The sequence below is a fragment of the Myotis davidii genome, unplaced genomic scaffold (assembly GCF_000327345.1).
Source record: "Myotis davidii unplaced genomic scaffold, ASM32734v1 scaffold656, whole genome shotgun sequence".
Lineage (NCBI taxonomy): Eukaryota > Metazoa > Chordata > Mammalia > Chiroptera > Vespertilionidae > Myotis > Myotis davidii.
The window spans coordinates 122,762-136,002 of record NW_006287544.1 but is presented as its reverse complement, the minus strand read 5'-3'; the positions used below and the strand labels follow the sequence as shown (position 1 = coordinate 136,002).

The 13,241-nt window shown below is 43.9% G+C and overlaps 1 protein-coding gene across 1 annotated transcript in view; it reads left to right on the top strand.

Annotated features, from left to right (window-relative positions):
- PLEKHG7 (pleckstrin homology and RhoGEF domain containing G7) overlaps positions 1-13,241 on the top strand; it is a 30,205-nt gene that overhangs the window by 13,115 nt on the left and 3,849 nt on the right. The window contains exons 6-9 of the mRNA XM_006759348.2: positions 293-408; positions 752-845; positions 6,659-6,738; positions 8,966-9,119. Coding sequence (XP_006759411.2) covers positions 293-408; positions 752-845; positions 6,659-6,738; positions 8,966-9,119 — 444 coding nt within the window. The remainder of the gene's footprint in view (positions 1-292; positions 409-751; positions 846-6,658; positions 6,739-8,965; positions 9,120-13,241) is intronic.

Below are 13,241 nucleotides of genomic sequence, written 5' to 3'. Positions count from 1 at the left end.
AATAAGAGAAAACTACCAGGGACTTTACTTGTATTATTTAAATAAAAATGCGCAATACATTTCAACTTACTTTATTAAATTGTTTAAATTTTATTTCTCTTTGCAAGAGGCTGAATTCAAATTAATGAGTTTTTCTAAGACATTTAAACTGCAAGCACTATGTTAAATGAAACTAAGATATGGTTTGGTTCTAGGAGCAGTGTCTCTAAATTATTACTGTACATCTTGGTTAAAATTTATGCTGCAATGTCACATGAATGTAAAAATATATTGAATGTGCCTTTTCTTTCAGGGGATCTTGAAGGAAAAGTGAAGTGGCTTGACAATTTTCAAAAATTTAGACATCTTCAGGAGATTATAGTGTGGCCTCCACTTTGGGATAGAGATAAAAGGTTTTTCATTCCAGAGGTACAAAGAGGATCCATTAAGACTTATGTTTGGCATTCTGTTGGAAATACACTAGTCTTTACAAAGTCCCCAGCTGTCCACTTGGATATTGAATCTAGTTTTACGACCAAGAACTACAGCTTTTTACCACGTGGCCTTGTATGTGGGGAGGCTGGCAACAGCACACCATTCCCGGGGTGGGCCTCCTGAGGGATGTGCTCATTCTTTCCCATTCCCGTGTCCATCTCCTGACGTTTCTAAATGTCTTGAACTTTATTGACAGAGTGCACTGCCCCAGCTCCCGGAACCTGTTCTCTTCCAACCGCTAACAACCTCTCTTTGATTGTCTCTCTTGTTTTCCAAGTGCCTGAAACACATTTTTAAAGAGCACATGGCAGAAAACATCCTGTCACCAACCAACAGACACCTTCTCTATGAGGGAAAATTAACTCTTGCAGGTAAATAGCTGTTTCCTTTAAAAACCCAACACCTTTGCTACCATGCAACGTGTCCAATTGTTGCCCATTGAAGAGTGTAAAGAGTTGTGTTGGCCTATGGCCAAGGCCATGGAAGATGTGAGTCAGAGAATATGCTATGGACTCACACATGTGTCAGCTTGATCAAAGACTTCACAGCATAACTAGCTATGTGCCCTTCATTTTCTATCTCTAAAATGGGATAACTATTTCATAAGGTTGTTGTTAAATTGAAACACATGAAGAGCTTAACTCAAGGTTGGGAACAACATAAACACTCCATATCAGCTGTTATCACCCTTATATTCCTCCAATTAGCTGGGCAATCATCCCATCGGTGTTGATGGAGAACCTGTTATGTAACACGTGTTGTGCTGGGTAGGCATCACTGGAGGATATAAGGTCATTATTCCATTTAATCCTTTTCCTCTAGTTGGGAAGCTCTGCTGTAACGAGCAGACGTACAGGTAAGTTCAGAAAAGAAGAGAGGCTGTGGGGCTGGGGTACCTGGGAGGGGCTTTATGTGCTCCATGGGAGTAGAGGTGGGCTTGTGGGGGACGGAAAGATGGAGGTCAGTGGAAGGACAGGAGGGAGGACCTCCCAGATGAGGGGCATGGCAGGAGAAAGGGCCTGGAAGCGAGGCCACCTGGGAGAATAGGCGCTGGTGGAGTGATTAGGAGAGGGAGCCCTGCAGGCTGACTGCCAGGTCACTTCCCAGGTCAGCCTTTTCTGCCTGTGTAACCTTGGCCCGAATACAGCCATCTCCCCCTTTGTTGTAAATGAGCTAATGGATGCACAACCACTAAAAATGGTAGACACAGAATCAGTGCTCAGTAAATATTCTCAGCAGAAAGGGCTCCCTGACCAAAGTAGGGTTTTGTATGCATTCATCTATTTGTTTCTGCACAAAATCTTGATTGAGCACCTACTGTGTGAGAAGCCCTGTGTGGGATGTGAGGATGCCTATTTATGGAAGCCTGAGATCTGGTGGGGAGTGCCAGGCCATAACTCTGTATTCGATACACATTTGTTGAGAATCTGCTATATTTTAGCTTTACATGTCAGGTTGGAACAGAACCCCTACCCAGCCAGCTAGGGATGGTAGACATGCCCGGCATTTTACCTCAAAGGACTTTTGCACTCATTTTCTCCTTCCAGTGGTTATGCAGAGGAGTTATACTTAATCCCAAATTATAGGTGAGAAGTATGAGGCTCAGGGAGGTTCTGTATCATGTTCAAAGCCACCTGGAGGTTAACAGCAGAGTCCAGGCTGCCTCAGCCCAGTGGGCTTCCAGAATCGCAGCACCTGGCTTGGGAGCCGAACACAAGGAAATTGCCAGTGACGAGGGACAGGCTTAAAAAGGTGCTGAAGAGTCATCAGAAGCAATGCACAAAATGGTGTAGAGAAGGAGACCAAAGCAGGGAGCTCCGCCGTGAAGCAGGGTGAGGCGAGATGACCCGGAGCCTGTGTTTCTCAACCATTGTTAAACTCTACCAGGGGTGGGGAGCGTCTGGCCTTTGGGCCACATAAGGCCTGCAAATCATTTGGTCTGGCCCTGCCCAGGCATTAGGGGGGGGTGAGTTAATTAAATGTTTGACCAAATATAGCAGGCTAATTTTTAAGTTGCTAATTTTATATGGCCACAAATAATTATAAATATCCAAATGGTCCTTTGCAGAAAATGAGGTTCCCCACCCCCGCTAGACCATCACCCTCCCACTTTCATTTGGAAAGATAACAATTTTACATTTTCTTTGATGTTTTTTTATAATTTTAAAATTTATATATTGTGACAAAATCAAATCAAAATAATGAAGCAAAATACAGCTCTGTGTTCAAATATATGCCTCTCCCTCCAAAATTGGCCTCCACCTGGAATTACCAGAAGTTTTAATTCACCCCTTCCCTCTACCTACCAACTTCCCAACACTGTGAGATGTGCTGGCATGTTCGAAATGGGCTTGGATAGAAAAGGATAAATGTGAGAGATATTTCAAAGGCAAAAATAGGAGAACTTTATGATTGGCAAAATGGCTGAAGAGGCAGTGAGTCAATGCTTTCAAGTGTCGTGCCTGAAAGCTAGGTTGACCACACCGAGGGAGGCAGAAGGAGTGAGTCCGGGAGGCAGTGCTAGGGTTCAGGTGTGGGCAGGTTGAGAAGCCACACGGAAGTTGGATGAACATGACAATGACCAACTCTGGTGAAAAGCTGTGTTAGATGCGCATCCGCATGTAGCTTTGGGGTGCTCGTCAAGGAAGTGCGGGTGGGAGACTGGCCTAAGAAGGAGTCTTTACAAAAAGACCCAACTTTTCAGAAAAAGTTTCTTGTAGAGTCAAATGTGGTAAATGAAGATGAGCCTCATCAACATCACTAACTCCAGACACTTGCTTAAAGCCATATGCTGGGTGGCTCGGATGGCATCAGAGAGGGGGCCACATCAAGTTTAAAGTCACGGGAACTTTGACCCAGAGTTGGCGTGGCGATGTGGTGGGGGCGGGGGTGCTAATGTTTAAAGAAATGGGACCTCATTTTGAATGGATAAAGCATTAGACCAAGAATGATATCTAACACATAAATTTTGTTTCCAAATTTATTTCAGCTTTAAAAACGGTTCTAGTCTAACCAAATAAGTGTGTTTTCTCATTCCCAGAAAGTACAAGTTTTTATAACTTAAAGCATAACCAACTTCCCATGGGAAGTCATGCCAGAATACCCTTGGCAACTGTGTTGCTCCACACAGACTGGCATTTCTAAATAGAAAAGTGAGTAAGGTGCCGACACATAGACTGGCCTGACAGCTGTGACACTCAGAGAACATGTGCTGTTCAAGCTGCTGCAGCTCAGAATAAGGCAGCAACGCAGCTCCGGTCTGGAACAGCGCGGAGAGAACCCCCGTCCAGACTCTGTGGGAAAAAATAAAGACGATTCAGATCCGGTTGTGCAGCACTTGGCTAAACAGAATTTCAAACTCACAGTGCTCAGTAGTTACGTCTCATGAAATCACTTGGTCAAGGCGTTTCACTGGCTGTACTAGCTTCAAACTGCTTGGCGATAAATGTGAACAGCCTGATTGTATGCTTACAATGGTCCTCCTTAATCATCCTCTTTTGCCTGACTATGTCTACCTTTAGCACTATCGGTTTCTTGATAGTGCTAAAATGAAATGAAATGAAATGAAATGAAGTTACGTCTCATGAAATCACTTGGTCAAGGCGTTTCACTGGCTGTACTAGCTTCAAACTGCTTGGCGATAAATGTGAACAGCCTGATTGTATGCTTACAATGGTCCTCCTTAATCATCCTCTTTTGCCTGACTATGTCTACTTTTAGCACTATCGGTTTCTGAATTTATCTTATTTTAAATCTTGTTTATTGTTTGTTATGTGTCTGCTTCCCGTAGGATTAAAGCTCCTTGAAGGCAGAGTCTTCTTAGTCATTGATGCAGGGTAGGGTGTCTGCATCAGTTGACTACTTGGTGGGACATGAGGGATTCAATAAATAGCTAAAATAATCATCAGTTCCTAGAATATATTGCAGGACATAACAGATGCTCGCGGCTAGTTTGTTAAAATAAAATACTTAAAGTTAGCAAGAAAAAGAAACTATTTCATTTTGACAATAATCATCAACCGAATCTATAGATGAATGACACAGAATGGGGAAAACAGCATTTAACAGGTCCGAAGGTCTAATGTTATCTAATGCCTCATTCCTGGTGCCATGTCCGTATTGGTTAAGATGTGGGTTCAGCCATTGGAGACAGAGAGAGATAAGGATCACTTAAAAAGGCAAGTTTGCTTCTCTGGCATGTAAAACTCGGAGCTGTGTGACAGCTCTCCTCCGTGGTGTGACTAGGGAGCCAGGCTTCTTCTGCCTTGCTGCTCTGCCCTCCCGGGGTACTGCTTCCTTCCATGTGGTCCCAGCGGAGTCGCAGGGTGGCTAGCCGGTGGGAAGGGGGAAAGGGCAGGAGAGCAAAGCCCTGCTGTTTAAGGGAATGACTCACAAGTTGCACACTTTTGCTCATATTCCATTGGTCGGAATTTACTCATTTGGTCATATTTAGCTGCAAGGGAAGCTGGGAGATGTAGTATTTATTTGCAGGGAATATGTACCCACTAACACTCAGAAATTTCATTACTAAAAAGAAAGGGAAATGTTTTTTTGAGGGACAATCAGCAGTTTTTGCTGTAGGCTGATTTGAAAAATATAGTCTCTAGTAGTGATGGAATACAATGTTTTAAAAATATTCAAGGCCCTGACTGGTTTGGTTCAGTGGATAGAGGGTTGGCCTGCGGACTCAAGGGTTCCAGGTTCGATTCCAGTCAAAGGCATGTACCTAGGTTGCGGGCACATCCCCAGAGGGGGGTGTGCAGGAGGCAGCTGCTCGGTGTTTCTCTCTCATCATTGTTTCTAGCTCTCTATCCCTCTCCCTTCCTCTCTGTAAAAAATCAATAAAATATATTTTTAAAAAGTTATAAAATATTCAAGGACAATTCAAGATTGAATGAAAGGTCTAATTTCTTTTCTGTGCAAATATGGAAAGAATTTTTCTTTCCTTCAAACTTAAAGAAGTGGAGGAAATAGAAATGAAACCTAAGTATTTTATCTACTAATTTAATCTTAGCCCCCTAGTTTTCAGGGATAAAACTCTATGAAAAAGAACTTCTACAATAATATAAATGAACAAAATAAACAGAATAATGAAAAATATTTACTGATTTTAAAAATATTTACTTTAAGTATCTGTCACATCCCCTCTGGACAGACTGTGTTTTCCTGGGAAATCACTTAAAGTTAACTATTTCTTCTGCTAACTCCTATGTGGTAAAGTTAGAGAAGGCGATACCCTATTCTAAGATTTGATTTCTCTTCTACCACTGGCCCCTTCCTAGAGAAAAGTAGGAAAGCCTACTTGCCTTAAGTTACTATCGAAAGTTATACCACGAACGTTTGTAAATATAAAGCTATGTGAAGAAATTTGAACATGTAAATCTTGCAAAAAAGTAAGATGATTGCCTAAGTCAGCTTCGGCCACCATAACAAAATACCGTACCCTGGGTGGTTTAAGCAACAGAAATTTATTGCTCACAGTTCTGGAGCCTGAAAGTCCAAGGGCAAGTTGCCAGCCTCATTCGCTCTCTGGTGAGGCTCTGCCAGCTTGCCGGTGGCCTCCGCTCAGAGTCCACCCATGGCTCTCTCTCTCTCTCTCTCTCTCTCTCTCTCTCTCTCTCTCTCCTCTCCTCTCCTTATGACACTAATCCATCTAGATTAGGGCTCCACCCTCAAGCCCTCATTTATTCTTAATTACTTCCTTATTCCCCAAACAGCCACACTGGGGAGTTAGGACTTCAACGTATGAATTGGGGAAGGGGGCACAATTTAGTCCACAGCAATGACAAATGCCCTTTCTGGGGGTAATGCATACCAATGACCACCCAGATGAGTCAAGAGGCAAAAATGCTGTAAGTTTAATGAACTGATAGATGTGTCTTAGGCTTCACTGAAGCCATTACAATCATCATCCAAGTTATCTTAGATCCATGTGAAACACATCACAAATACAATGTCTTTAAAGCTGTGAGCTTGAGCTCAGGCCACGTCTCTGCTTTAAGGAAGAAACCGATTCAGTACCCTTGCAGGTTTCTGACCCACAAGATCTGATGCCCTGAACTGCTGGCCTGCTGTGCCAGGAAGCCCTGCTGGATTTGTTTCCTGAGGAATCCTTTGATTTAAATAACAGAAATCCTTTTACTTACAATTTCCAACCCCAGTTTCACTTTCTTTCTCTCCCCAGAAAGTACCAGATTCCTAGATGTTTATCTGTTTCTCTTTGATGATTTCCTCTTAGTTACGAAAACTAAGCGCAACAAAAAGGTAAATTCTGCTATTTCTTAATAAGTCTGCTAAATATGCTCAGAAATACTTCCAAATAAGTTGTGTTAAAAATACATAATATTTTCAGACATCAAATTGGGATTCACCCTCTAAAAATGGAAACATTACACAATATTGGCGTTTTCAGACAGATAATTCTGAACTAAACATACCAATAACAAAAGCAAGCTACACTTCTTAAGGATGTCAAAGGATGTGCACATTTTTAGCATAACTCAGTCTATATACTTTTAGGGCAGCAATGGCTAACCTTTTGAGCTCAGCGTGTCAGCATTTTGAAAAACCCTAACTTAACTCTGGTGCCGTGTCACATATAGAAATTTTTTGATATTTGCAACCATAGTAAAACAAAGATTTATATTTTTGATATTTATTTTATATATTTAAATGCCATTTAACAAAGAAAAATCAACCAAAAAAAATGAGTTCGCGTGTCACTTCTGACACACGTGTCATAGGTTCGCTATCACTGTTTTAGGGTAAGTCCCAGAGGCCACAGGACTATTCCTGGCCTGCCTGATCAAATGCAACCCAAATGCTTTTGTCCGTACTGGCCCTTTCCTCACCCAAATTGTCCCCAGTGAACGCTGCCAGGGGAGAGGCGACGGGTGCTCTCTAAACTGTCTGCTGCCATGTGCCGAGGTGGTATCCATCACCCCTTCTGATTCGAAAGCTCAAATCCTCCCTGGAAAATAGTGATTTGGGGGCTGCAAGTGGGAGGGAGACCTGCTCTCTCAGTATCTTCCTGTATATAAAACAGACATCTGCAGAAGCCAGACAAATGTATAGCTGGCGTCACAGACAAAATGAGCCAACTCAGGGTTAAAGCCATGAAATCTCTTCCAAGAACAGGGATTTCCCCCATTACTTAAGTATTATAGCCCCTATTATTGTTGTTACTAATTAAGCCATGAGTATCATGGTCTACTAAAGGCTTTCTATCTAATCTTCCATTTCCCAGTCTGTCCCCTGAATGGCATGAGTGATATTATGAAGGGGACTTCCTCTGAGGCACTCAGACACTGGCCCTTAGTTGTCAGCCATCAGAGATACCTAATTCACCCACTTCGAACCATAACCTCTTGGTTCATGAGTTTATGCTTAACCACTGAGCCACACTGGCTGGGCTCACCCACTTTTTTTACCGGAGGTCTAGCCTTACACACATATAAGATCATGAGACTAGATATCTCAAATCTTTTAAGAACCTACGCTTCTAGATGATATGTTGGTTAGTTAAGCTCAATAATTTAAGGATCTTTAAATACTAAAATAGACACCCATTGATCAATCTGTAAATAGTTGAATGGTCATTGAGAATGGAATGGATATTTGAGAATATTAAGAATCACAGTTTTGAAACTTAGGTGGCCTTCTCTTGTAAGCTTCCCAGACGGCCATGTCTGAACCAGTCAAGCTCTGAAAAATCTCTATGGCCTTCAAAAACCTTGACACTAAGCACAGCCTACCTTCATATCAAATAACGACTCAAATCTGAGTACATGAACTCATGGCAGCCTATATTGATTTACTATAAGGTAATATTCTGATTTCATGTTTCATAACTTGATCCCCAAATAAGGAATGTTATGTGCCTTAAATTCCTCTGTTTAATAAATCTGGAGCGTTTTATTGACTTCATAGGTGCAAAGATAATCAACTAGAGAAGACACTGGGTTTCACTTAGAAAAAAAAGGGAAAGAAAGAAATGTTGTGTTTTAAATCTCTCTTTGCAATTAAATGAACAAAATATGTCATGCAAATCACAATCTTTGACACCCTTTAAAAAAATTCAACACCTTATATATTCAAAATAATTTCAATTATCTACAAATTATAGAGCATGGACTCCACTTAGAGTTAGTATTAGATCCCATGGACAGAGTTGACCAAAATGAGGCTCCCCTTTCTCATCCACCTCACTCAATACTAGAGAGAGACACTGGAAATGAAGCACTTTCCCATTGATGTGATGGTGATGAAAATGTTTCCCAATTGGAGATGTCACATATAACCTACTCGGGAAGTTAAATTTGGGTATCAGAAACACTATTCTGTAAATCACTATGTATTTTGGGGAAATGCTTTTCAAGATCCAGGAAGAGTAGTAAGCTGGATTTCAAGCAGTTGTTTCTTAACATCAGTTTAGGGATGTGCACCAATACTCATTTCCTCTTCACTGCATTATTTTCCCATTTAATTTCAGAAAGTTGGAGGCTTGGACACAGGTGTAATGTGTCCTTCACTTACTCCTGAGCTGCAAACAGTAATAAAAGAGGGTGGTTCGTGCAAGGTACTCGATCAGCCCATTCCACTGGATAGATTGGTAGTCAAAAGTATTGATCCACTCCACGTATCAGGTATGTGCCAATTTTCATGGTTAATCTGCTTACCATCATAGAGTTTTATATTGGCTTTTATTGGTAACAGCACATAAATCCAATTTAAGTCTTCATAAAAGAAAATACTGACTTCCTATGTGGCTATGTATCACTCACTCTACAAATTAGTTATGGAAAGAGTATTGGACTTGGTCTCCAATGCTTGCATTTCCCAGCTCTGCCACTGCTAGCTATGTGATCATAGGCAAGGAATTTAAATTTTCTATGCCACAGATTCATCTTGGCAAAACTGGGAAAATAATATCGATGTCAGTGGATTGTCATGAGAATTCCATGAAATAATGCATATAAAGCACTCAATGAATGATGGCTATTTTTAGTATTGTTATATTATTAGTAGAGGCGGGTGCATGAAATTCATGCGGGGTCAGGGGGGATGGTTCCCTCAGCCCAGCCTGCACTCTCTCCCCCAACTGCCCTTCCTGCCAGCCTAGTCACCCCACGCAGCCTGCTGTTCAGTCATTTGGTTGTCCCTCTAACCCCCCTGCTGGCCTGGTCGCCCCACACAACCTGCTATTCAGTCATTTGGTCGTCCCTCACTAACCCCACTGCCGACCTGGTCACCCTATGCAGCCTGCTGCTTGGTCATCCGTCCGGTTGTTTCAGTCATGATGGCCCCTGGCTTTTTATATATTAGGATTATTAGTACTCACTGGCACACCACAATACACTATGCAAGCCTAAGATATTCTACTACAATAACCATATAGAAAGAAATATGCCAGAAATAATATGTATACATATGCAGGTACACATATATACATACATGTCATGTGTATAGGTATATACTTTTCATTTTTCAAGCATTTCCTGAGTGTCTACTGAGAACCAGGCACTGTGTGAGTGCCCTAGAGTTATAAACAGCCCATTCTTGGGGCAGCTCTCAGAACAATGGGAGATCAGTAAACCCCATCAGGAAGGCCCTGACGCTCAAGGGACTCACAGGACATTCAGTCTCTTCAGTGCTGGGTGTTCAGGACGCCGGGGGGTCATTCTGCCTTGGGTGTAGGCTCCTAGGAGACCAGCAAAGCCAGGCAGGAGGGGACTGCCTTTCTGTTCCAAGGGAGGAGCAGGAAAAGAGGGAGCACTACCCATTCCGCTCAATTCCCACCCCAGCAGCCAAGCCCAAAGCATCAATGATGAGCATAGGAGGACCTATACATACCTAGCAACATTACATAGTGAAGGAATGACTGAACACACAAACTGATAATAATAATAGCAACATTGACATCGTTATGGTATATAACTAAATTATGTATGTAAATGTTTTACATGTGTTAAAGTGTGAATGGAGCAAACTCTTTCCTCCCTAAGGGGACTCCTGAATCTAGGCCAGAACCTCTATCTCCTTTGTCTATTCTTCTTTCCCCTAAGATTTGCTGAACTATGACCTGGCAGGCCCCTAAGGCCTCTTATATCTGATTCCCCTGGGACCAATCACAGAGGGTGTGTGTGTGTGTGTGGGGGGGGGGGGGGACAAAGTCTGCATAAGCCAGAAAGCATGCCTAAAAAGGGGCATCTGAGGGGAGCAAAACCTTTGCCCATGAGTGCATGCCCAGCCCCCACCCATTTGAGCCTCCTCCCTGCTCAGAGCAGTGTAAATGGCAGAGATTCAGTAGGTGAGGCCCAGAAATCACTTCCTTCTATTTGTTTAGTAACTTTTTCATGGGGAAAAATGTCATGTCAGAGGGCATCCTAAGCCCTGAATGTATTCCCTCCCTGTAACACGATAAATGGCTTGAGGGGAGGAAGCTGTCAAAGCCCCAAGTGGATGAGTGGAAGCAGCTGGGGCTCGGGTTAGCCACAGCCCTGCTGGCTTTAAGAACTGGGCTTTATGGGAAATGTGATGTCACTGGATTACGTTGGGAGGTGTGTTTCTTTTGCTCTATTCATTTTTCTTATTCTTTTTCTTTTTTAAAATAAGAACAATACCTTTTAAAAACTACATCCAACATTTTTTGTTACTTTCTGATTTGTCACTACCATCTCTTATTTCTGTTTTTTATTTTTTCCTCATTCCTCTGGTCTATTGTTTTCACTGTTCAGATCAAGTGCATGAGGCAGAATAGCTGCCAATTGAGAAAAAGTAAAGGGTGAAAAGAGAAGAGATTGAATTTTGAAGTGACAGAGACCTGGTTTCAAACTCTGGCTATGCCATGTACTGTGTGAGCTTGGAAGAATTCATCTAAGTTTCTTTCCTCATTTGTAAGTGGGAATTAGCTGACCTATATTACACTGTTGCAGTGTTGTTTAAATGACACAAAAAAGGAAAAAATAAATAAAACAGTACCAAGAGAGAGAGAAACAGCACAGTGCCCAGTGCAAAGTAAGTGCTTATAAATGGTATAAATCATTATATTCATTATTTATTACTAGGGGCCTCATGCACAAATTCGTGCACCTTGAAAGGAACTGTGCTCCGTGAGGCTGCGGTGGGCACAGGGGCGGGTCTTGGCCCACCTTCATGCCCCCACCTGGCCCTTCCTGCTGCAGCCCCTGGTTCCCTGTCTGCCAGTAGCCCCGCTGACGGCACCCACCCTGCTCACACCTGCTGACAGCATAGAGCGACTGGGGCCAGTGCCAGCAGCAGGTGCAAGCAGTGGCTGCTGCCCTGATCACCCCTCAGGAGCAGGGGGCAGTGGAGAAGCCCTGAGCGGTAATCAGGGCCAGCAACTGCCGCTTACACCCACTGACAGGGCTGAGCGATCGGGGTCAGCGCTGGGTGCCAACAGCAGGTGCGGGCAGCGGCTCCAGCGCCGGCTGCAGGTACGAGCAGGGCCAGCACTGGCAGTGGGTGCGAGCAGTGGCTCTGGCGCCAGCAGGTGTACAATGTGATGATTTGACACACACACACACACACACACACACACACACACACACACACACTAGGGGCCCAGTGCATGAATTCATGCACCTTGAAAGGAACTATGGGCTACAAGGCTGTGGTGGGCACAGGGGCGGGTCTCGGCCCATCCTCCAAGCCCCTGCCCAGCCCCTGCTGCTATGGCCCCTGGTCCCCTATATGCTGGCAGCCTCTGCTCCCATGCGCTGACAGCACAGGCCGCTCGCACCGCTGAAGGCACAGAGTGATTGGGGCCAGCACCAGGAGCAGGTGTGAGCGGGCCGGCGCTATCAGTGGGTGCAAGTGGCCGCTGCTGCCCTGATTGCCCTTTAGGAGCAGGGGGAGGTGGAGAAGCCTTCAGGGATGATCAGGGCTGGCAGCCGCTGCTCGCACCCGCTGATGGCGCCCAGTGAGCAGGGCAGGCGCTGGGCATCAGCAGCTGGTGCAAGCGGGGCCAGCGCTGGCAGCAGGTGTGAGTGCCGGGCGGACCACAGCATGCAAAGAATTTTCAGTAACAATCAGAGGCTCGCCCTGATGACAGCGACTGGCGCCCTGCCTTGGTCTGGTGACCCCACTCACCTGCTCCACCATCCCGTCATGGCCAATGCCTGCCATGTTCCACACATGCCCCTTGGTGGTCAGTGCACGTCATAGTGACTGGTTGTTCGGTTGTACCGCTGTTTGGTCTATTTGCATATTAGCCTTTTATTATATAGAACTAGAGGCCCACTGCACAAAATCACGTGAGACCCAGACCCGCCCACCTTGAAGACAGTTGTGGATGGAGATAAGAATAGTTTTCTGCCCTAACCTTTCCTTCTCAGGAGCACTTAAATTGATCTTTGTTGGAAGATGAGAATTGAACAGAGCAACACTTACTTGTTCCCATGAAGAAATTATATGACATTCAGCCAGTGCCTTTTGGTGTTTGGTCATTACGGCATGATGGCGTCACAGCCACAGGTTTTTATAATAGAGATTATGTTAGCATGTCAGGGGGAAAGAGAGTTACCCCTGACCACATACTATCTCCTCATTTTCTTTTACAAGACCACCATACCAGGTCCTTTTGTTTCTAAAGTCCCTTGTGCCCAGGTTACAAACCAAACAAATGAGGGACCCCTTCGGTAACTGAGAACTACAGTTACAAGTTTTGAGGAAAATAGATTCCAAGAGCTAGCTAAGAAAAACCACCTGCTCTTCAAACAACCCGCCCTCCCCCCGTCTTCCCCCAC